Here is a 25,663-nt window from a genome sequence, read left to right on the forward strand (position 1 = left end):
AAAACGGAATAAAGAATATATGTGGGAACCTTTAATTTGAGTCGAGTCTTTTTCTTATTAAGAAATGCACATGTTATAATACGGAATTTTTTACACAATATTTTTCTGTAAAACAGATCTGTCACTTTTCCTGAACCTTATCTATAATTCAGTGCCCTAAGTAAACAAATAAAATGGTGTTTACGGATAAAATAAAATTAACAAAATATGCACTGGCCACCTTAACAATTTGCATGATTATTCCTTCCCGTTAAGTTATCTCTCCTCCGTAAAGTTTCTGATTTCTCTGATTTGGTTCAGCCAGCCTCTGAAGGGATGGGATGAGAAGATGTCAGCAAAGGAAATTGATATACTAGTCTGGCTTCCCTGGAGTAAAATAGTCCCTCCACAACAATTACATTGAGCAACACAAAACACAGAGGTTATTGGTAGATTTAATTTAATGTGCTAAAAGCCACAAAGATAACAGTTCCTCATTAGTGATAACTTCCAGGGCATGGCTGATAACTTTTATCCAGAGGGCATATCCAGCCAAGTAGCCCAAAACACATTTGGGAGTCCATACACTTACTGTGCACTATCCCGTACTATAAAACACACATTCCATGAGAAGAACCTGAGAAGAAAGCAAGAAAGGATCCCATCAGAGTGTAAATTCTTTTTTAGAGGATTTCATGGGCTATGCACCCCAGTGGCTATAGGTGGAATTGCAAGAAGAACACAAAGGCTTCAGGCAGTGACCCAAAATCTTCAGATTATCCAATGGGGCAATTGCCCCACTACCTGCCTACCCTGCACTCCCCTGCCAGCGTTGTCCTTCTTTTATACGCACTAAAGTTGATAGGCCCCATCTGCTTAATTTTTACATGTCTGAATATCAAGATCATCTTTGATGGCCATAGCTTTCATTTAAATGGATGCAGTTCATAAAACGCATTTATGTTTCCCATATGTCCATGTTGTGCCTTCAGCTTCCATATCTACATCACAAGTCTTTATACTTTTACTGTATGTATTGTCCTCAACTGCAATGGAAAAGCTATGGTAATAACAAATGTGAAGAGCGAACCTTTACTGTCAAAGAATAAATCATACCCGAGTTTTCATATCATCTCTGGGTCTTGTGTAAAGGTTCAGATGATCAGTATTACACAAATAACTCCTTCATATTGTACCCTGATTTTTTAAACAAATTGACTAAACACAATGTATTTGATAATTATTGTAAAGATTTAAGCAATAAAGAAAAGCAAATATAGATTTGTTGGAGATGAATATTGAAGCATCGGTACCCTGTTGAAGACAATATCAAGTTACCGTACTATGATTGAACAGTAATAATGAACCTTACAGTACATGACAAAATATACTGCCGGTTACATTTTACTCTGTTACCAGACTGCTAATCCAGTCCAAAGCTGACACTAACTATGTGCTATCTTTTTTATTTTCTCGTATTAAATGTATCTATGTTTTGTAGGGTACACAAACATGGATATGTAGCTGCGCATGTGTTTTTTCTGTTCATTTTTCTAAAGCAATTTTTGTGAGTTCATGGTACAGTGCAAAGGAACACGATGTTCTTTGTAGGCACATGTAGTTCTTTAAAAACAATCCTTTGTCCTCCTTCGGGACAGAGGAAATGTCACTTTAGTCTGTCCCTAACACCTATATCTATGTTTTCAGGTCACTGTACAAGTAAACCAATCTAAGTAACTCACTTAAATATTATAACAGCTATTTGGCCAGTCATATTTGTAAAGCATGGAATGATTTATGGTATCATTACTCAGTACTTTGCACTTTCTCTTGTTTCTTATCTTGGCATATTTACAGTGTTTAATGTACATATAACACACTGACAAAAAAAGCACCTACACACCCAACTAAAGAAAAGCAAGGAATACATTCGTGGTTCCGTCAAAGTACTGTGAAAAAGTATTTGCCTCCTTACAGATTTCTCTGCTTTTGCTTATTTGTCACATTTAAAGGTTTTAGATCATGCATCTGATCAATCATCATAACAAAGACAAAAGTAATTGCCCCCTAAACCTAGTAACTGGTTGTCCCCCCCTTGACAAGAGGTCATAAACCAGATGGTCAGGTTTCCATACAATGTAAAGACGTTTTACTTTACTGAAGGAGCGGTAGACAAATTAAAAAGCCTCAGAAGAGGTAGAGGCTAATAAAGAAAGGAAATTTAAACCTATCCTGATTCTATAACAGGATTAAGGGCTGATTATTTCATCAGGAAAAATGGGCAGCCTTGATGGGCTGAATGGTTCTTAGCTGCCGTCAACTTATATGTTTCTATGTTTCATCTGCAGTGGGAATCAAATTCAGACTTCAAAAAAGAAAGAACCTGGCATCAACACAGTGGTGTTTGCATTGGTGTATTTATCTTGGGTACTGACAGTGTCCCCCGCCATCCCCTCCCCGCCGTTAAGACACTGAGCGCCAGGATATAACTCATTCACAGAAGAGAATAAATAAAAGATACAGTTGCAGTGCAATAATCATGGGATTTCGGTACGAGAATTGCAACATATTTGTCATTACATATATATATATTAACCATGCTTAGTAGTGATGTCGTTGCCCTTAGTGGGTCATAATCAGGAGATTACAGTAGCTATTAGACTTGTGCATTCAGATTCTTACAAATTGCAAATTTACACAATTTTGGCAAATTTGGTGATTCATACGAAGGCCCCCCACAAACTGAAAAATGTGTCTGAATCGTTTTTGGCCCCATTGGACATATCTAGTAACTATCACCATTAAAGAGCAGGAAGTAAGAGGAAGGGGGAAGGCAATTAGAATAGAGGGGTATAGAGAAGGAAGGGCCAGGGGCAGAAAGAGGAGAGAGAAGAGGAACAAGACAACGAGGAGTGTAGAGTCAATAACATTAAATGATCTGCATGCAGAGTTCATGCTCGGCTATATTCAGCAACAGCCTCTATTGTCTAATTTATAAACATTTCCGTATATGACAGAAAACATTGGAAGGTTTCACGTTAAGTGTAAATTTTGAGGTTTTGACCCACTTTCCTCCATCCGCATACTTGATAACAATCCCAAATTTCCCAGGACAGCCTAGTTTTCCCCCCAGTCCTGTCCCGCCAAATTGGGGTTGTAGGTGAGTATGCCGTTGTAGGTATGTTGCAAATGTTAGGCAAGTATGTCAAATTGGTCACAAATTCCCTATGCAACAACTTCTACACATTCATTTATTGATTTCATCAATGTTTCACGGGATTTCCATGGCAACCAGCAGAAAAAAACAAATACGAAGAATGTATAAGAATGCAAAGATTTTTTGGTTGCCGAAGACGAGCGCAAAGAAGAACACAGATACTTCCCTGGCACCAGGTCTAGTATTTAATTTATTTCTTGTACCTGTGGTTTGCAGAATAAGAAGCCTGTCATGATTGTTAACACCAACCTAGGAGGACGCCCTGTTTGCAAAGAGTTAATGAAATACAAGCAAGTAAATGTGAACACAAAGGTCTCATACATATGTTCACCAAAATAGATATTCCCAATTGCTCATACAAGAGAGGGCCAAAAGTGCCTAGGTTTTCAGGAGAGCCACATTAATCCCCTTTCAGGCTCTCCTATATTACTTCTTGTCAACAATTATTCTAGCTTCCCAGATGGAGCTTCAGCACACAGGTAATATCTTCTAGTTTGGATGCCCTGTGAATAGGTTAACTATCGCCTATCCTGTCCCCCCACAGTACTGAAGACCCACCCCCAAAATACCCTGATGTCCTAGTCTTTAAAAACACTTCTTCGGGTTCAGACATGAATACACATGCCACTAACATCACAGCCATGAAAGCAGTGGCCCCCATGGAGGTTATGAATCTTTACTGTACACAGTGAGTTAGGTACTGTTCACAACCCTTAGGGGGCAGGTTTCTTAGACTTCAGGAGGAAGCTCGTGTCTCATATCATGTTCCCATTTTATCAGATATTGCTATTTTTAACTATGTCACTGCCTAATCAATCTTTTTATACCAGAATACTTCCTATGACATATTACAGAGCTGACGTATTAATGTATATAAATGTGTATATTGAATGCTGATAGGGTGACCACATCAGTAGGGGTAGCATGCATCGTTTCAATAAATGTATTCCATCAAGTGGAATCAGAATATTTTGCAAATGGTCACGTCAGCAGTTGAAATGCATGACAATGTACAGTAACAGTGCAAACACTGACATCAGTTTACTAGCAATGAATACATTGGTTTTCTAAATATAGTAGAGAACCTAGTTGCCCTTAGTGTAAGGCCAGACTTGCTTACAAGGCATGGCAATTTTCATCTGCTTGTATGAGTGAAACGACTCCTTTTGGGATTTCCAACTTTGTACAATATACACGATATGACCAAATGTATGTGGACACCTGGCCATCACACCTGTATGAGCTTCTTTTGAATTCTGTAGTCAGCGATGCTACGGAAGACAGGTGATTTTTACTCGCTCACTATGAAAGTGTGTGTGTGTGGTTAACCGCTTCATGGCTGAGCCTTTGTGACACCTAGACATATCTACTTCACAAACATAGCGTTTATAGCGGACCTGGGGAGATCTAGCAGGGCAGAAATTTCACAAACTGCCTTGTGGCAAAGATGGCATCCTATGACAGTGCCACGTTTACAGTAACTGAGCTTTATGGCACGACACATTCTACTGCCAATGTTTGTGGAGATGGCTGCCTATATGCTTGATTTTAAACACCTGTTAGCTATGAGTGTGGCAGAAACTAGGAGAAACTAGATTCAGTGTAGCTTTCATAGGTGTAGCTGACTGCAGTTTGGTAACTGAACACTAGGTGGCAATAAAATATTTCAAATGAAAACCAACTTGATTTTTGAGCACTACTCTTTAAAATGTGTTTTGTAAAAAAAGAAAAAAAGCTTTTGTTTAATGCTGCAAAATCAGCAGATTGCTGTGGCCCCACGATTTAGTGCAATACAATGGCATTGTTGGATTACCCAAAATATTAAAATCAAATTAAACATTTTGTCCTAGACTAAAATATTTATAAACGTTTATTTATATTGAACATTGTATACATTTAAATCAAGCTTAGTCAAATGATGAAATTAAATTGCATTATTCAATATTATTTATTCCTTATTCTGGTCAATTATAATTAAAATTTGGCATTTGTGGATAATTTTGTTATCTTTTTTTCAGGTAGAAATTAAGCAAAATGGGTACATCAAGTATCCCTTCCTCAGTGAAATCTGAACATCTAGAATCTTCACAAATGTACACAGGCATTAAGAGTGCTAAATCCCACCGTTCCAATTAATTCTCCCCTTGCAGCTGTTATTACTGTTGCTGTTATGATTTGTTTATATGGCACCGGCACATTCTATACAATGAGGGGAGAATACTAATTCAACAATAACAATAAAATGAAAAATATATAAATATTTACGATAACATGAACACGCATGTGACATACTGGCGTACCCATAGTAATAGAGAACATGTGCTACGTGCCCTGCAGAGGGTTTAAAATAAAAAAAACCTCTGACTTGATATTGCTTTTGAAAAAAAAGACAAAAAACACTTGGAAGTACACGTCTAGATAAACAGGGCCAAACTAGACATGGCTAGATAGCCCTGACACTTTAAGGCCAGTGGTCTCTGGCTGGATATATATAAAGGTGACTATGGGACATCTCAAAAAACAAGCAGACCATTGCCCTATTGCATCCCACCTACCTAAAGCCTCCTCCTACTGCCCTCTGTTCATTACTGAATTTAAAATAAATCTAGTCCAGAAAAGCTTTTGAGTCCCATTAAGTTAGGCAGAATCGTATATTTTTCTCTCCAATCACATTACATTTAATTTTGCCCAGCTCCCATTCACTGTGTATACAAATAATTAAAAGCATCTGTATAAAATTATTTATTAACGATCACAAAACTAGTGAAGTATAAAATGAAGGGAAATGAGGTGAAGCATTTGATGGGTTTGTTGAGTAATTGTGCTAGTGTTAATGTGACACAGTCAATTAAAAGGATTAAGTACACAATACTTCTGTAATTTTGTTTATTGTAACTCAGTAAATTCAAGTGTTTCAATGCTAAGTGTTGCAACCTCTGAATAACTCATACAGTTTACAACGTATTGTGTTTCCAGACACACCGGATTGTGTTTCCAGACACACCCTTTCAGGACTTTTATGTATTCCAAGGGACTGTGCGGATACACAGTGCATAGCGGCAAAGAAGACTTCATTCTTTCTGGCGGTGTCCATTTGGGAGCTATAGAGCTTGAGCGTTAGGACTCCGTTGAGAGAAAGTACCTCTTGTTTCCCTGGAACAGACAGAGAAGGTGCCTAATACGCTGTGTAGAGCAAGCTTGGGGTTCACAAGGAATCACCTGAGGAGGGGACAGATTAAAGCGCGAGACTCCTGTAGGCAAATCCGCAGCTTGCTCAGGGACTATTCTCTGGACAGCCTAGAGGAGGATGATCTGTTCCCATTCCTCTCTTGGCCCTCTCAACTTTTCGAGCTCCTTATTCACCCCACCACACAATAAAATACTAAATCCAAAGGTCAGCAAGACAAATAGTGTGTTTGATGCTCACTTATGGCAATGTGTGGTACTTCACGGCAAAATACTGCTAAATTGCTGTACCAGAGGCTGCAACCTGTCTCATGGAGAGCGACCTGACAGGGCCTACCAAAGGATGTGCAAAATGGAGCCCTGTTCGGATGCACATGACATGATGGAAGGCTAGCCTGCTAAACAGGCTAGTGGTGCCAAGCTAAAAGGTGCCAGGTCAATTGGCTCTGTAGAGTATTTCTCACAGAAACACCCCGCAGAGTAATCAGAGGCTGAAGGTTTAGTACCATGGAATGCTTGTCATAAATAATAACACTGATAATATAAAACACAAACATAAGAAAAGCATGATTTTAGTATGTGCAGTGAAGGAGTATGTTTATAGCATCTCTTCAGCTAATGTTTCCGTATAGCCTCCTTGATTGTCCTCTAAGTATCAGCTTGATAGACCTTGGGGTTGTAGCTACCTGTTGGCCAATCTGTGTGTTTTTTAGTTGTTTCCCTGTAAAATCACATTGTTTTATCTGTTTTCTAATTACCTTTTTTCTTTCATTCTCATTTATTACAACGTAGGTATCAAGGGTGGGCTGGCACCATTCATGCCAGGAGACAAGCCGAAGCTTTAGGCCCAATAATAGTGCCCCAGACCATTAGGCTAAGGGTGGCAAGGGGAGGATATGTTCAGCGCACACAATCCAGTCAACTCTTATATAAATGTACCAATATTTACTGCGTAAAAGGTTACAAACATCAGGAAAAAACTGCAGGGAAAGCACAGAAAATGCTTCTGGCAATCACCCCAAATCTCCTTTGGTCCCCTATACCCTTTGCCAGACTTCCATTGATAATACCACATCAGAAACTACTGCATAAAGATCTATGTAAAAGTAAAATTGGAAAACAATTAGACTTTTAAAAACATATTTTATAAAGCATAATTATCAGTCAAGTTTGAAAAAAAACCCTATTTAATAAAAGGTCCCCACATTACATTTACAAAATATTTAATATTATAATATAAAGTTATTATAACTTGCAACATTTTTTTGCAATGAACATACAATTGTTCATTACATATGACATGTAAGATTAAAAAAGAATACCATTTCATTTTTGAGATGATAGATACGTAACAAAGTAATAGTGTATAAACAACAAAAGAGGTTACTGCTGTAAAAAATGTAACTGTAAATATTTATAAAATTCTCCATTTCACAGATTTATTTGCTGCATCATAGTGGAAAAATCCATTAGACCCCCATTTAATGTTTTTTTTAATTTTTATTATATTTTAGATTATGTAGAAACTACATAAGTAATATATTACAGATAATAAAATAAAATAATTTATTGAAATATACACATCTTTTTTAGTAATTAGTTATTGTCTATTGTCGATATTTACCTGATTTTTTTGTACACAGATGGTTGTGGGATGCTGTAATCCCCATGGCTAAGTGTTAATGCGTCTTGTACGTGACAGGTACACAGGCAGAACTGACCAGCAATGATTGATTATTACAGTCCATGGTCAATATTCAGCAATGCGTGTTCAAAGTCCTATCTGTTCTCCTGACAGCTCAGCTAATCCTATTTATTATTCCTTCCAATACATAATAGTAGCTTACTTTTAATGTCAATTTTATATTGACACTTTTACATTTTAAGTAAAACTCCAGATGTGTGTTTTATTTAGATCAGTTAATATAAAGTATTTTCTTTAAATCATTTTTGTTCAGTGTCATTCTCAGGCCAGCTGCTTGGATAACAGGATAGGGAGAAACCGTGTGGCTGTTTGTATGTATGTACAGTATGTATTTATGTATGCATGTGTAAGCGTGTATCTATGTATGTGTGTGTCACGGTCTGCCCAGGCTGCGGAGCTGCATATCTGTCCTGCTGTAGTTTCTCTGCTTTGCTTTGATCCATTCCTGGATTTCCTTTTGCTTTGTTCTATTTTCCATTCCTTGCTTCTGCTCCGGCTCTTTGCTTCAGCTCTGCTTCCTTTATTAGGTGTGCCCCACCTGTGTTCTGTTTGTCTCAGTCTAAGGTATGTCTCTGTGCTGTGTTTGGTTTCCATGTGTGGTTTGTTTTGTATCTTTGTCTGCAGGGATTAGCGTTAGGACCCACCGTCATTGGAGTACTTTGGCGTAGTGGTGGGCTAAGCATACTATGGCCATATCATGTGACGGAATCTCCAATAGTTATCTTGTAGTCCTAGGCTAGTTTCTGTATTCATGTTTGTGTGTCTTTTATGTACCTTTGCCCTTCTTCCTTGAATCATCTGAGGATTCCGGTTCCTCTCTCCTCTCCCCATGTCCCAGTTAATATGTCCTATCCTTGCTTATAGGAGAAGCGTCCAAGGGTTCCGGCTCCTCACTCCTTCCCCTGTGTTCCTTGCCTTCTTCCCTGTCCTTTGTTGTGCCCTGTAACATGTATGTCTTGTCTGGTTATGTTTATTCCTTGTCTTGTGCCTGTTTATATCTTTCGCTATTCATGTCATGTTTCTAGCCACTTCTCGTGTATATCCTATATCATGTTTCTTGCCTGGTCTCCCTTTCCCTTGCTTGTTATGCGTCTGCTACATTAACCCTTTGCTTAGCCTTCATTCTCCCAGCCTGCAGCATCCTGCTCGTGATCCATGTGATATGCTTCATGCCTGCTCCAGGGTGCCTGCAGGATTCGTTTTGTTCTGGACTTCATCTGCTGCCATATCAGGGCGCTGGTGTTTGGCTGCACTACCCTAGGTGCTCAACGCCTGGGCGAGTGTGGTCACCCTGCACCAGGCCCTGCCCCAGACTCCGCTACTGCATCGAGACTCCTGCAAACAACCATCGGGCGCGCACAGTCCGTGACAGTGTGTGTGTCTGTGTTAGTGTATAGGGTCAGGTTTAAAGGATATACTGGAACGTCTAAAGGGTACCGAACGGGTTAATGTACATAGTAAGATTCCTTCTAGTTTTGTCTGGTTGAAGAAGCAAGGCAAGGAATAACTGGCAAGGAATAACCTTCATTGAAATCAATGGGAACACTAAATGCACACACAAACTGCTGGTCACTTTAGACCCCCTGGACATTTGGCAGAAGACAGTTAAGGATCAGCACACTGATGCCTGTGATGGAACACATCTCCTACAAGTCAACCAGCTGGGAGTGAGGAAACAATGGAAATACATAGGCACTTTAATGTCACTTAAAATATAAGCTAACATAGTCATCATTTGAATTAAAGAGAATAACTGGTTTATAACCCCTATGCAGGTCTTGGGGTATGACATACCAAGTCTTGTTAGATGACTATGGGCTATTGATGTCAATAGCCAGATGTGGAACATCTGAGGACACCAAAAATGGATATATGTACCTGGTTTCTTCTGGCATCTCCAGCAGCTAGGTGAGACAGTGGGAAATATGAATTATAATTGGTACCAATTCTCATTTATCACAACATAGGTATCAAGGTTGGGCTGGCACCATTCATTCCAGGGGACAAGCCTATGCTTTAGGCCCAATAATAGTGTCCCAGACCATTAGGCTAAGGGTGGCAAGGGGGGGACATGTTCAGTGCACACAATCCAGTCAACTTTCTAATCAGTCAACAAATTTACCAATATTTACAGGTTATTGACAGCGAGTAAATGCTGCCTATGTATAGAACTGGAGGTAAAACATAGAAACTGCTTCTGACAATCCCATTGGTCCCCATACCCTTTGTCAGACTTCCATTGATAAGTATACATTATAGCACATCAGAAACTACTGCATAAAAATCTCTGTAAATGTAAAATTGGAAAACAGAAATTAGAAATTTTGACTTTTTAAAAATTCCTAGGGGTAACTGAGTTGATCTGCCGCCGAGTCTTGAGGCGGGGGACTACCACTCCCAAGACCTGCCACCTTAGGCCTAGAAAACGTTGCCGTATACACACACATACTGTATTGTGACATTATAACAAGGGCTGGTGCAAGGATTTTTACCACCTTAGGTAAAACCTCATTTTGCCACCCCCTTGGCTCTGCCACCCTGTACCCTCAGAGGCCTCCAATTGGGACATAGGCTTTACCGCTATTTTGTTTAGGGTTTTTTTGCATGTAAATAAACAGTTTGCCAAAAACAGTGTTTTCGAGCCTTATTGTCCTAGAGAACTGCGCTTAAGATCCCTGAAGGTGACATTATTTAATATAACAACCTGTTTTCTGCAGCTTAAGGTAATTTCCATTTCTTTGCTTTAGAGCTCTGTACTACTCACAAATCCACCAAAAATGAAGGGACTCTGAGAAAAGAAAGATGAATAATTTCAACCCCAAAGAGAATTTTTCCCTCCAATACTTGAAGACTAAAATCTTTCCATGTAACATGTACTTCTCCAGCTGCTTTGTACCTGTCAACATCAACAAAACCATTTGGACTAATAGACGCAAAAAGCAAGGAGTGCCCTTCGCAAGTGATTTTAACATCTAAGAAGTAAGAACGTATAACACAAGAGGTGAAAATGCCACTCTTGGCTACAGACCAACCACATCCGTGTATCTTGTTGTAAATTGTAGCTAAATAAATAATAATAATGATATTGCTGGACACGAGTACAGGAAAGGTAAGGTAGACGTAATTCCAAAGGATTGCGGCCTTTGAGAAGCCGTTGTAAGCACACATGAGAAATAGAAATCAGAGAAGAGGAAAAAACATTTGCATACATTTTTTTTTTAAAGTATAAGAATCTACTATATACCGTCATTTCAAACAAACTCAAGCTTAACATTTTACTGTTAAAGTGCATTGATTTCATAATGCAATGTATTTGGGGTTTTTTTGTTTGATTTTTAGAATCAAATATTTTACATTTATTTTAGGTAATGTATACATCTGTAACAACAGATCAATGACCCCGAATTTACATTTAGCCTTAGTGTAGAGAAAAAGTTTGGAATGTGAAATATGAAAGGATATCAAAAATATATGTTGGAGAAGCCCCCCAGGTGAATCTGCTCAAGGTAGTTAAAGGGTCATTATGGGATGTGTTTAGTCGTGTACTTCAGCCAGTGGTACCAAGTATTTGTGCATCTCTTCCTCCCCTTTGTTGAGTTGGAGGATAAATCCAATGTAGCATTGGCGTGTGCTCTTATTGCCCAAAACAAAGCTGGTGATACCTGTCCCTCGGGGTTGTGAAGAACCCGTTGTGTATGTGGGTCTGGAGAGTTTGGAGCAGGTTCAGTACCCTTGGGAGTAGATACACTTTAATTATATGTATGCGAGCCAAGTGATGTATGGAATTTTTAGCTTGCTCAGATGATTGGATATAAGTGTGTTTAAGATTGGGGCAAAATTCAGTTGGTATAGATGTGTGAGATCCGATGTAAGCCACACACCAACATACTTTATCTTTTTAAATGAAAAGGCAGTCTTGAGTGTTGTTGCAGATTAGGGCAGGGATTGTTGTGTTTAGTATTTCTGAGTAAATGATCTCAAGTTTGACCAACTCGCTATAGCTGTGAAATTTAAGTATGTTTGACAGTGTAAGGTGATACTTGTAGGGTGTACCTGTACCAGATTTACTAAACATGTAGGGTGATGAGAGGTTGTTCTACTATAAATAACAGGTCATACGTATACGCAGAAACCTTTTGGTTGTATGACAGTGATTTTCTTATTGTTTTGTTCTTATGGCAGGGGGCTGACTATTATAAGGGCATAATACCGTGTCAGGAAGCATTAACCAAGGCAGTCCTAACACAGGTTCTTCCTCCTTCTGCAGTGAACAACTTCCGTTACCATTACAGAAAAGGCACCAGCAGAACTCCGTGAAGTTATGGATTATGCATTTCATTTAGTTGCACTGCTGACAGTGTGCCCCATATCCCACAAAGTGTCTGGAATTACGCAAGAAGACGTATGTCTCGAGGTAAGGTACAACGTTTGCCCTTTTCACTGTTTTATAAAACTTGTTTGCCGTATAACATCTATTGATTGCAACCGGATTTTGTGTGCAACTTTTCCGTTCTGCTTGTGTTGTGGATTCTGGTATGAGCATACGCTGAAGGTCATACAGCTTAAAGAGCTTAGTATCAAGCAGGGTTCTGCTCGGCTCGTACAAGATTTAGGGCTTGAGGCCATAGCAGCTTCAAAAGAACTTCAACAAATATTGCTATACACACATCATTCACCCCATACGCACACTACAATCTCTCTGATGTGCCTAGAAGAGTTGATTAGTATATTAACCCTTAATATACAAAGATATACAACATGCATATTTTTGTTCTTGTTTTTTATGTTGTTATACTATTGTTCTCTAAATTACAAGTTCAAGATCTATACAGAAGGAATTCACGTTCAAAGGTTTTTCTGATAGTTGAAAATAATCTTGGAGGAAACCGCTTTGCTGTTACGTATTAGTTGACATGTATATCTTGGACCAACATAGAAAAATACGAGATCAGTAAAGCTATATGGACCCGAAATAAGTTCAAATAAAATGATGTGGTTTCCGCATCTCTACTAGAATAGAGTGTTTGGATCAGGCATGCGTTTTAAGCATTGTTAAGGTAGATTGCTGATTTCAATGTTATTGCTGGTTTTGTATTTGCCCCTCATTTTTATAATGTTAAGGAATCTGTCCTAAAAATCTAATGTGGATAAATACTAAAGACATATTTTAATGACAGGAGGTGTTCTCAGAACACCACAAAATAGTTTTTTAGCTCTCAGTGCATGCTCCTTCATGAGAAGCTTTTAAACTTTTATTCAGACACGTGTAGATATCGTGGTTACAAAAAACTTTCATTTTTCTAAATACTTTTAAAATACAAATTAACACTTTCTAGGTTCTTATTTCTTCAAATAAAATTTGTATATTATCCTCACATAAAGGCACACACAATGTTGGATTGGTGGTCCTCACATATCCATAATAAATGGAGCCCTGGGTACAGCGTGCTCAGCATAGTCCTTCTCGTAACCAGCCCGTTGAGTTATTGTTCTCTGGTTTGGTGACAAAGGGTCTGCTACCCCTACCTACTCTAAACCCGCCACCCTAAACCTATTCAGCCTAGGCCAGAATATGCCACTGCTTGCAGAATCCTCATATTTCTGTCTCTAATACTGTATAATGGTTATGTTTTTTATTATGTGGCTATGATTATTGTTTTATATAGTGCCATCATACCACAGTGCTGTACAATGGGTAAACAGGACATAAGTAGCGTATAACATAATGGCTGTTTCTATCAACCAGAGAAAAGTAGGGAGACCAATGCCTCGCTAGATTACTCCAGAGGAAACCAGATCAGTAACAGCCTTGCCAACATCGAATACACAACATGATACAGATATGATAATTGGGGGTAGTATTGCTTTAAGATTAACACACATAGTGTTGTTGTTTAAACATCACACTTCCCCATTAGATAAAAGAGAAGTTCAGCAGATGTGCTCACATTCTAAAAGGAAGTTCAAAGCAAATTCTGAGGTCAATGATGTCACCTTACTTTTAATACGCACTGTACATTCAGGAGGCATACTGTAGGCAATCCAATCAGCCAGCCATTCAGGTTAAGTGTATTTTTGCAACTGGCCCATCTACGGTATATGCCTGCTTCTGTCCCAATGGGGGACACGAGGTGAGGCCATAATTAATTCATGATATAAAGTCTGACCCAAGCATTGTCTGAATCTGAAGCAAACAGCAGTGTTTTCTTTTTACTCCATGTGGATAATAAGCACCCTTGGCTCTTGGTCAGGGGTAGATAGAATTAGCTATGCTGTTATAACTGCCATATACCGACACCGTTTTTGATGTATAACGATAAAAACATCTAAAATATAATAAGCCATCACATATATGTATACAATATTTTTTTCTTTGGTTTTGTTCTCTTCTAGGTGGTTGCCAATGAGAGCTATAGCTGTGAATGGTTAGGACTGCAGAATATTCCCGAGAGCATCCCAGCAACTACAGAAATTCTGGATTTCAGTTTCAATTCCCTCTACGTTCTATACAATTCGACCTTCAGCCGACTGAGGAACCTTAAGCATTTAGATTTGACAAGGTAGAGCCATTTAAATCTCTCCACATTGACTAATCATGCATGCTAGTCACAAACTTTCATTTTGAGTCTCATTTTTATGCAGGCTTCTAGCGTTCCTTTAATCCCAAATATTTAAATCAGTTTCCGTAAGCACTGTATTGTGAATCAATGATTGGTGCCGGAGGCACTGGGAGCTAAAATTCTTACGTCCCAATTGGCAAACTTTGGGCAATGTTGGGAGGGTGTGAGATTTCGTCACATCTTATAGATGTAATTATTCCTATTCTTACACAATGCAAGCACTTATTTTAGTGATCTACAGATAAGTAGCTACTTTTGGGCTCCAGGCAATCTGCTTTTCAAGTTTTAAAGTCTAATCGATGCAATGGTATCCTGAAATCCTTACATCTATCATCCTATGGGGTTTGTTCACAAAAGTAAAATAAGTTGGCAACGTTTTCTCCCGTCATATTAAAGCATAACTGTCACTATCACAGCTTTTAGAATAACCGTGATATCTATTAAACCTGCCTACAGTTTGTGATTTTGTTTTTCCAGTCAGTTTTATTGTTTTGGTGATAATTGGTTTAAAAGCAAAGGACTGGTTTACCGAATGTTCTATGATCTATGAATAAATGTAGCAGAATTAATACATCAGCTGACATAATGTCCCAAAGTTCTATCCTCCACCCCACCTTACAAAGACTTTATGAGACATAATAGATGGCTATTCGATCTGCCCCATTGAGCGAGAACTTTCAGAGCCACCCTTTACATTTAGGTATTTATTAACCAAAAGAATAAAGAAGATGAGAAGATGATAGAGATGATGTTCACCCAAGGGCAACCTCAGTAGTAGTTTCTTCCATCTGAAAAGGAAAACTCTATGATCCTGAAAGCTTATATAAATCTTCAGAGGCAGCAGTTACTATTCTGAAATCTGTGTTTTTGATAAATAATGTGCTGTTTTATCCTAGCTTTACCAGCACAACAACATAATCTATTAAAAACCTGCTTATACGTTTTACTCCCATATACTTTTTTTTACAGATGCAACATTAACTGGATATATGACAATGTGTTTTTACATAACACGCAACTCAATACATTGGTACTGATTGGAAATCCTATATTGTTCATCAAAGATTTAGCATTTTCTGGAGCAGTGTCATTAAATCACCTCTTCATGGAGCAAACCTCTATAACAAGTTTATCGCATGTACTCTTAAAAGACTTGGATAATCTGGAGACTTTGAGTTTAGGTAATAATTTTATTTCTTCTGTGGAGCTTCCAAACACCTTCCAAACGAGGAACCTCAGAGTTTTGGATTTTCAGTTTAATGGCATTAATAAAATATTGGCAGCAGATATGGAAATGCTAAAGAAGGTTGAAAATTTAAGTCTAATCTTAAAGGGCAACAATATCAATTTTATAGAACCAAACTCTTTCAACTCAAGTAAATTGCACATTCTGGATTTGACTTCTTGCGCCACGAATACTGATTTGTCTGTCCTTATAGATGGGCTTAATGGCCTATCTACCAACATTCTTAAAATCGGGTCATTTGAAGACGTCAAAACGAAGAACACAGTTTCTCCATACACATTACGTGGGCTCTGCAATATCTCCATGAAGGCAGTGAGCTTACAGCACGCAGATCTAGATGACTTGTCATCGGATATGTTTTTCTGCTTCCCCAAGGTCCAGAAGTTAGATCTAACAAACACTTATATTAAATCGTTTCCTATATTTAATAACTCACTAACAGAACTAATATTAAATCACAACAAAATAGGAAGTCTTTGTGATATACATTCTGATGGGTTCACATTGTTGAAGAGTCTTCATATAAAAAGAAATCAAAATGAAATGAGTTTGGGGGCTTCTTGTCTAAAGCATCTCTCCTCGCTACAATATCTGGATTTAAGTCACAGTAACATCGCATCGTCAAGCAACTGTTGCAGTAGTCAGTTTAGTGGTCTTACTAGCTTGAAATACCTTAATCTCAGTTACAATAATATACAGATATTCTTTGAACTAGCCTTTTCAGATAATGATAAGCTTGAAGTCCTGGATTTAGCCTATACTCCCATAACTATTAATGGCTCTGTTGGTCCATTCAACAATTTAAAGCTTCTAAGTGTTATGAACTTGTCCCATAGTCTTGTTGACGTAACCAATGAACATTTACTGCAGGGTCTTCGTAATCTCGTCTACTTGAACCTGGAAAAGTGTGTTTGTCAATCAGGGGTTATCAACACTAGTCTCTTCTCACATGCTCTGAATTTAGAAATCCTAATTCTGTCCTCATGTAAGATAAAAGCCATAGAAGAACAAGCATTTTCCACCCTGAAGAAGTTGGTTTATATAGATCTTAGTGGAAACATGCTTACTGTATTTAGCATCAATATATTTGGAGAGCTCAGTCACATACACCTAAATTTAGCATTTAACATGATTACCACCATACAATTAGAATCTGTCAGCAATGTGTCTGGTACAAGTATAATCAATTTAAGTCACAATCCACTAGATTGCTCGTGCGCCAACATCCAGTTCATATTGTGGTATAAAGAAAACATTCACATCTTTGAAGATACTATAAGCACTTTGTGTTGGTCTCCTCAATCATCAAATGGGAAAGAACTTTCTAAATTAATAATAATTTGTAAGATCTCCTCCGGTTATATATTTCTTATAACCGTTTCATTTATTCTGATTATCATCGCTTTAATATTAGCTGCAAGATATTATCGGAAAAAGAGATACGCTTCAATTTAGCTTGTGAGTCCCTCGATACATGTCAATTATGTTGTTTACTACAGCAGTTTTAAGTAAGTTTTACATTGAGACATAATTCAACACAACAAAAAATCTTAAAACTCATGATTTATGATTACAGACAGAATCACAAACTCCTATGAACAGTTTGCATAATACAAAGCCAGCAACATTTTGGGGTTAAAATGCAGCTACAGGGTAATGTCTTGGTGGGGTTTACAGAATAATTTATGTATGTATAATTTCAGATATTTCACATTTTAATACATTAAAAAAAGGGTGTTTGGGTCCACGAAGTGTGAAGATTTTTGTGAAACTTTTTATACAATAAATCAATTTTACATGCTCACCAAAAATGTATTAAGGTGATTTGTATAGTTTTGTGCTTATTAATTGCCACAATATAAAGAAACATATACATAACTTTAAAAAATAAATACTGCCACATTTATTTTCTATTCTCTGTTGGTTATCACACAGTGCTATTATACTATTGAGAGTTTTATTGTTATTCCTATGTTAATATATTTTGAAAAACAAAAGGAAAAAATTAATGTGTATCACTTTCCAAGCAAAGAGAGGGAAAAAGCATCTCAGGCGTTACAGGTGCTGTTCCACTTAGGGGGCCTCTTAAAATATCCCCGGATAAATGCTGCATCGTGTGAAGAGAATTGGAGAAAAAAAATAGTTTTTCTCCTTAACGCTCCGTCTCACTTCTGCGCTTACAAGTTTATTAAAATACAAAAGAGTCCTGTTATTTTTTCAAATCCCTCCCGTATTATATAAAACACAGGCTGACCGCTTACAGCCACCCCCACCTGCGTTTTCATGCTTATGGACATACAAATACGCAATGATGGCCACTTATGGAGAGTGAGTTACAATGTGTGATGGAGTGAGGTGTTTTGTGTGATAGGTGTGACCGGTATAAGGTCCCTTTAAAATGTTACAACCTTAAAGGTAATGTTGCTTCTGCAATGCCAGAGATGGGCAGTCAGAGGAGTGCAGAGTGACAGGATCAGAGGCCCTGCTGAATATTTTCAACAAGGAAATACAGCAAAAAAAAAAAAAAGAATGTTTCAGATGCTAGGAAAGCTGGGGGGGGGACATCTATGTGGAACAGCACCTATAAAGGAGGACTACACATGAAGCCACATTGCTTCAGGAGGAGAACAATCCCTGTATGGTAAGTTACAATATATAGTAAGTTAAAAAGCGAAACTCCACTAGACTAGTTCAGCAGAGCCCCAGTCTGAATAGTCTCTATCACTTATTCCTGTTTTGCCCAGTCTCCAGGTGAAGTAGGTAATGGGAAGTAATCCAAGACTATGGTACTCTAGGCCACAGCTGTCTCAATTACGTCATGAGACTTAGCAATGCTATTGACAGAAACAGTACTTTATTTTCTAAGGTAAGCCTCCAAGTTACCAGAAGAGTATCACCAGCAACCACACCTTAGCACCACGACAGGACATTTTAATGAGAGATTTGCAACACCCAAATCAACTTCTTGTGAATAGGCAAGCTGCTCTTCGCATCCATGAGCAGTGCACAAGCACAACCACTGGAAGCGCTCTCAACTCGCACTCCCATTGTCCCTATGATGCTGGCATCACCGATTACACCTTGTCTCTCACATATATATAGTTACATAGATAGGCTTAAAAAAAGACATGCGTCCATCAAGTTCTGCCTTTCCCATATCTGTTTATTTCTTGCTGTTGATCCAAAAGAAGGCAACAAAACCCAGTTGTGGCTCTTTCCAATTTTGTACAAACTAGGGGAAAAAATCCTTCTTGACCCCAGAATGGCAGTCAGATCTCTCCTTGGATCAAGAAGCTATTTCCTCATCATATTGTGTTGAATATTCTGTATATTCCATACACCGGATGCTATGGTGACCAACCATAAATAAATAGACACAACAACCATCAACATTCATGCCGATTTTTTATTTCAGTGTTAGGCTTTTCAGCTTCATGTGTATAAATACTTGTCCCAATATACAACACAACATTCAGAAATTTTTGCTTTTTGTGTATTTTGTTTTATAAAAAGTTATGACAGCAAACACTTTATTGCACAGATACAAAGCTGGTATTTCTACAGCAGAGAATACTAGAAAAGAAGCACATAAGTACATAGAAGAGACTTAACAGTACACAAAGGCAACTTTTTTTTTTACACAGTAGTATTAAAGTTAACACTAACAAACAAGTAATACATGAACACATTAGGTACTTTAAGACTTTAATGCATTACAGCCAGTGACATGGGTGAAACACAAGATGTTTATAACATGTATGATTGTAAACCATGAATTAAACAGAAAAACCCAAAAGGCTGGCAATTAAGCGCTCCTGGATCGCATGACAGCCAAGTGAATTACTATTTGGTTAAGCAGATAACTGTAAACCCTGCAATGTTTAAAAGAAAAAAAAATGTGAATTGTATTGTGTATCCTCTGGAACGGTCAAGTGTGTACCCAGTTGGTTAAAAGGCCCCAAAACAGAGAGAAATTATGTCATATTTTCACAGTGAGAGGGGTATGCTGTGCATGTGTTGATGAGTTACTCGCCCCTCTGGCACTTATAGGTTTAAACTGTACCTTGGATTTGATGGTATGTAGCGCACTCGTATTGTGTAGGATATGTACATTCGTGAGCGTCACTGCTCCTCTGAAAATACCAATTCTGACGTTAAATTGTACGGCTAAACTTTATCTTGATCGTTTGAGAAACACTCTTCTCTCTCTAGAAACTAAACCCAACCGATACATCCAAGCACTCGGTATACTTACTACGCTGGTGGCTTGCAGGGAAGTCGCTATCAATGTGTAGGGTCAGCTGAGCCCTTCTTCCACGATAAGCTAGCTTCGTACAGTATAGTGATCAGGGAGTTTAAACATTCATCTCTCCCAGGGTAGCCAATACACTCTTCTATGTATCAAGCATCCTATATGGGATCCGTATTTTTTTCTGTTCTGCTTGGACATATACGATGCCTTTTTAACAAATGCCATTAGAACTCAAATGTAAATAAGGCTTCACTACACACAATTTTTCTTAAAAGAAAAAAAAAAGCTCCAGAATGATTGCTATATGCATACACAGGAAAATACCACTTCTATATTTGAATTATAATACATACAATATTTCCAGAAATGTATGGAGTGCATTGCTTTGTAACAGGCTGGACACACTTTCTGGCGCTCAGAGGTTTATGCTTTTAATCACACACATTGAAATCAAGCCCTGGAATAATTCTCTTTTTACAGTTATATAGGTTTGACATTAAACCTCAAAAATAATGCTTGTTTTTATATACCAATGAAACTTTGCTTAACAAAAAAAACAGCATCCAGTAAATGCAGGACCACAAAGCAAAGCAATTTTACATCTTATTCCAGGCTCAGTTTTAAGCGATGGAACATGTTAGATGTAAAGCTAAAGTTGGGGCAAACATTGTGACTTTTTTTTAATGCAGGTTTTAGCCAATTAGTCCTACAGGAAGCGTCAAAGATCAGGATTCCAAAATGTGTCTGCTTGAACACAGGTTAATTCATTGGCTTAGGTGTGTGTGTTTTATTTTTAAATCTTGAATACAAAATTCTGTCTTTACCGGTGTTCCAAACTAATCATCGAACTTAATGCAGTTTTACATTTATTCTACAACCCAGGGGTGTATTATACAACATGTCAATAGTGCTTTAATGTTTGCGGGCCGTATTGTAACAGTACAGAAGGAGGTACGTTTCTCAAGAAACATCTGTTGACTTGAAGAACTTGCAGAAGAGGCTGTTTTAATGCTCAGTGGGAGCAGGGTGTAGTAAGAAATGATTTATTCTGTGCGGCTTTCAGTAAGTTTTCACACTCACCAATAGGTGTAAGCTCATTGGTAAACAAGCATTATTTCTAGAATTTTTTTACCAAAATAACAGTAGGGACACTTGCATTCAGGAACAACTATAAGTATTGTTCATTTGCAATTTCCAGTATGCCATATAGAATCTGTAATGAATTAAATATAAGCACAGGGTAGCAGAGCATGCTGGGTATTCTTCTGATTTCCAAAATGTGTTATTTTTCAATCAATTCTACAGCATGACTACGGTTAAGGTAAACTTAGAAAATCACAATGCAAAGCCACTCATTTGCATTTTAATTTCCATCCTAAGCACCAACGTTCAAAAAGATGAGCTAATTTAAAGTAAATATGGTATTGTCAATTTTCTTTGAGTTTTAGAGATGCATATTTAGCTTCAGAAAACAAAGAGTGAAATTCAGCAGCAAACTGTATATTCTACATTCATCACAATATGCAACATTGATATTTTACACAGACCATTTTCCCATAGCCCTTCCAGTCCTCCGACTTATACACCAGAACAATTTACCCAAAGCAGACAGAAAACAGTGTGGGAGAATTGTGTTACATCCGTTTTGACCCCACCACATGGAACGTTGCATGGAATACACGACACAGTGCTGGTTTCTGAAGGTATTCCGAGGCTAGCAGCTACTACAGTAAAGAGGTCTTGAAGATGTTGGCCGATCATGCAGTCTTTTGGTTGGGGTTACTCTGTGATGCTTCCTTGCCTCGTTTTTGTCCTTTAATGTCTTTGTCAGAGGAAAGTGCACAGGAATTATCAATCGATGCTGGTGATTTGGGCAAATTTTTGGTTGCAGTTTTCTTACTGGGGGAGAGGGGAGGATCCCTCCGATTAATGACTGCATTTACAGTGTGTGTAACGAGGCATGGGTGCTTTTCAGAAACAGATTTAGAAGGTAAGTTATCTTCCTTTGATAAGGCATGACTTTTACCAGATAACGACAATTCTTTTTTAGCCTTGGAATTTGTAACATTCACACTAGCAGGTTGTTCGTTTTTTTCCTTACAAGTGCTTACCGAACATTCAGATGAATGCACTTTCACCAAGGACCCATCAGTTTGAGGTACAATGGTAGTTACAGGCAAAGCAGCAACACTATCTGCATCGCAGGACACCTTCTTAACCTCTGATTCTTTCCCTATTAAGTTTGGAGAGCTACCAGGTTTGGGCTTTTCAAAAGTCACTTCCCTTTTTGTAACATTGCATCCAAACTTAGTTTCTCTTTTGTCACCTGGGACATAAAGTGCTTCGGTGCATTTATTTTGTGACTTATCTTTAGCCGAAAGTCCAAGTTCCGACCCATCTAGAGATGGTCTGCTCTGAACACAGCTTTTGCCTGCTGTTGCTCGAGTAAGCTTAGGATGGAGGCTTGTTTTTTCTCTTAAGTGAGTCTTTGCAGAGCATTCGTTGAGATTGACAGGGTTAGAACATACTGGAGCCTCCGGGTTTGATGACTGGTTTCCATTCAATTGAAATTCAGATGCGGTTCCAGCCAAGGTGCTCTTTGTACTTCCTTTAGGAGCAGAAGCAATGGAATTCTTTTCTGTTTTAACAGTCTCTTTACCCTGGGACAGGGAATCGGTGCTGGGACCACTGCTCATTTTATCGGTACAAGATGATTTCTGCATAACCACTTCTTTCTTTGCCAAGCTGACACACTGACTTTGAAGAAAACTAGGTCTTTCAGTCTGTGTTGTTCTAAAGGAACTAGATTTATAATCAACTCCTTCTTTCGATTTATTGAGGCAGTCATCCAAATGCATGCGAGCGGACTGATGTTTTACAGGCAGAGGGGATTTTACTTGTACATGGTTACCCTCTCCGGAGCAAATACCGGTAGAGACAGACTGCGGTGTTCCACCACAGCTTTGTGCCTTAGTAACCGGAAGTGATACTTCCTTAGTCTTTGCTGCATATGAAATACTGTTTTGGAGGATTGTACTTTCTTGCGGCTTTTCGCTTTTGCCGTTCCTAATAAGGGGAGAAGTAGGTTGCATATTGGATGTTATTTTGTTGTGTACATTCTCAGAATGACTGGAGGAATCTGTTGTAGCCTTCAATTTGTTTACATTTTGGGTGAGATCTGTCCGTGTCCCTGCTGAATTTTTTAGATCTCCCAACTTGCCTAGTGCAGATACGCCTTGGTCTGAGTTACTGGATTTTGTCAAGGCATTTCTGACTGCATTCCCCGAGGATTCTCTGGATGAATTCGTTTTTTCAGAGTCTGAGTTAGCAAATCTTTGCTCCAATGAGCACTTGACTGAGGACAAGTCCTGACTTCTCATTTCTTGTCTATTACCTTTCATAAAAGCAGGCAATACATCAACCTCTGGACACCTAACTGTCGAACGAGCTGCCTCCAAATTGTGGTTGCCTCTAAACTCACTAGAGCTTGCCATGGAAATGGAAACTATTTCCTTATTTTCAGTCATCTCTGTGACATTGTGTTTGGACTGTACAGATTCTTTAGGATTCTCTTTAATGGGTCCCTGGTGTGCAGGATGCTGGCTTAAGCATTTAGAGCTTGTCTCAGGTATTAATGTGCTTATATTGGCTGATTTGTATACAGTTTCAAGCTTTGAATTAAATATTGACTGCTCAGTTTTAGATGTCTTATTGTAACATTGTTTGTCTGACAAGATACCATCAGACTCTGTTTTTGAAACTTTTGGTCCCGACAGCAATGCTATATCTAATGTTCCTTCAATTGGTTTCAAAGAAGAAACAGATCTAGTTTCCAACTTATATTCAGAAGGGCTTTTTCGGACGGATGCTTCAGAGGGTATGACCAGAGGTTTATCAGCATTGTTCTCTAATCTATTGGTAGTGGCTTTTAGTGATGTAAAGGAAAGTGACGTACTCTGAACAGCAGCCATAGAAGTTCTGTTATCAAGGGAACTCACAGAATCGCTGTGTAAGTATGAAGGCTTCAGCTGTAGTACAGCGCTAAGACTGCCATCCTTTTCATCAAATGATATTTTCTTTCTAAGAAGATCACCATTGGTTGATTTCTCTGGAGTCTCATCCTTTAATATTCTATCTGGTGAATGAGGAAGCCTTTCAAGAAGAGTGCAAGCAGAAGGATTTTTCTTTAATTCGTATGAAACAAGCGCAGTTTCGACAGGCTGAGACCCATGGCACAAGTGGGAATCGGATGGAACTCTGGCACCATTAGACCAAGGACCCATGCCTTTGGAGTGTGTGTCTTTAAATGTAATACTTCCAGATTGACTCTCGTTGGGAGTAAGTTTATTATCTGATTGATTTGATCTCTTATTCTGGGGTCCTCTTTCTTCCTTGTTCTGCACTCCTAATGTGGCCTGATTCCCAAGCTCATTACGCAGATCATGCATTATGCTTTGTTTCAAAGCAGGGTCTTTTCTTTCAGACAAGTCTTTTTTCTTTATGGCTATCTTGGCCATTAGTTTTTCTTTGTCTAATTCATCTAAAGACTCTTGCCTGCCTACCTTTCTCGACACTGGCCGCTTCAGACAGCCTTGTTCTACAGGCCTAACTCGTGTCGATGAAGGGGCATCACAAGTATTCACTTCTAGGCTTTGCAAAGCTATATCTCTTTGAGAGGGTTGCTTGTGTGCTTCTTCCTTTGTTATTTCAAGATTGTGCTTGCGGGGACATAAATGCTTTTTTTCACAGCAATACGATGGTGACAGTTTTTCCTCTGACTGGACTCTCTTTAACAACGGAGACCTAGGGGGCTCGGCACTTTTAGGTCGAACAACATGCCGTACAATGGTTGGAGGAGAGTGTGTTTTCGCAGGGAAATTTGGGGTTGCTTTCGAATTTCCCGCTGCATGCCCAGATAGAGGTGATGGAGATCGCTTGGGAGATGGCGGCTGTGGTGTTGGTGACGGCGTCCTGGCTAATGGTGAGAGTGGAATGCTACCAGCAGATTTACGTCGTCCAGACCTGTATCTTTGTCCTCCAATCTTTGGACCTAAGCCATGAAGAGTGCTTGGTCGTATATGGCCAGAACCCGCTGGGGAGTTTGGTGCACTAGAACTCGGAGAGCTGCTCTGTGAAGAGTTTGTTCCTAAAGAAGGAGGAGAAGAAATAATTTTTTTTTTTTTAAAATGGGAGCAATTTTACTAAGTTACAAATCATCCAAGAAGAGTTTTGCGTTTGCTTTTTATGAAATGTTGATATGTACGAAACTACAATAAATTATTCTAAAGAATGAATTTGCAGCCAAACAAATCACATTATGCAGCACTGGTGGAGTTGTGTACGTGTCTAATCTGTTCATGTTTTTATCTGAGCGTACCTTGGTGTTCAATGGGTACGGTTTAACTACTTTACCAATTTTTAGTAACAAAGTGTCCATATATCCAACGATAACCTTTAT

At 38.5% G+C, this 25,663-nt stretch overlaps 2 protein-coding genes across 3 annotated transcripts in view; one reads left to right on the top strand and one right to left on the bottom strand.

Annotated features, from left to right (window-relative positions):
- Nucleotides 1-12,383: 12,383 nt before the first annotated feature.
- CD180 (CD180 molecule) lies at nucleotides 12,384-17,588 on the top strand. The gene is made up of 3 exons (XM_053457942.1): nucleotides 12,384-12,501; nucleotides 14,481-14,647; nucleotides 15,677-17,588. Exons 1-3 carry the CDS (start codon nucleotides 12,409-12,411, stop codon nucleotides 17,406-17,408), a joined length of 1,992 nt encoding a protein of 663 aa, XP_053313917.1. The 5' UTR covers nucleotides 12,384-12,408; the 3' UTR covers nucleotides 17,409-17,588.
- Nucleotides 17,589-21,535: 3,947 nt separating this feature from the next.
- Nucleotides 21,536-25,663, bottom strand: part of MAST4 (microtubule associated serine/threonine kinase family member 4) — a 61,521-nt gene continuing 57,393 nt past the window's right edge. Inside the window, exon 26 of one of the 2 annotated variants that reach the window (XM_053448003.1) lies at nucleotides 21,536-25,351. In XM_053448003.1, the coding sequence (XP_053303978.1) occupies nucleotides 21,963-25,351 (3,389 nt within the window). In that variant the 3' untranslated portion in view covers nucleotides 21,536-21,962. The remainder of the gene's footprint in view (nucleotides 25,352-25,663) is intronic. The other variant, XM_053448004.1, reaches the window with a different exon arrangement.

The sequence above is a fragment of the Spea bombifrons genome, chromosome 1, assembly GCF_027358695.1.
Source record: "Spea bombifrons isolate aSpeBom1 chromosome 1, aSpeBom1.2.pri, whole genome shotgun sequence".
Lineage (NCBI taxonomy): Eukaryota > Metazoa > Chordata > Amphibia > Anura > Pelobatidae > Spea > Spea bombifrons.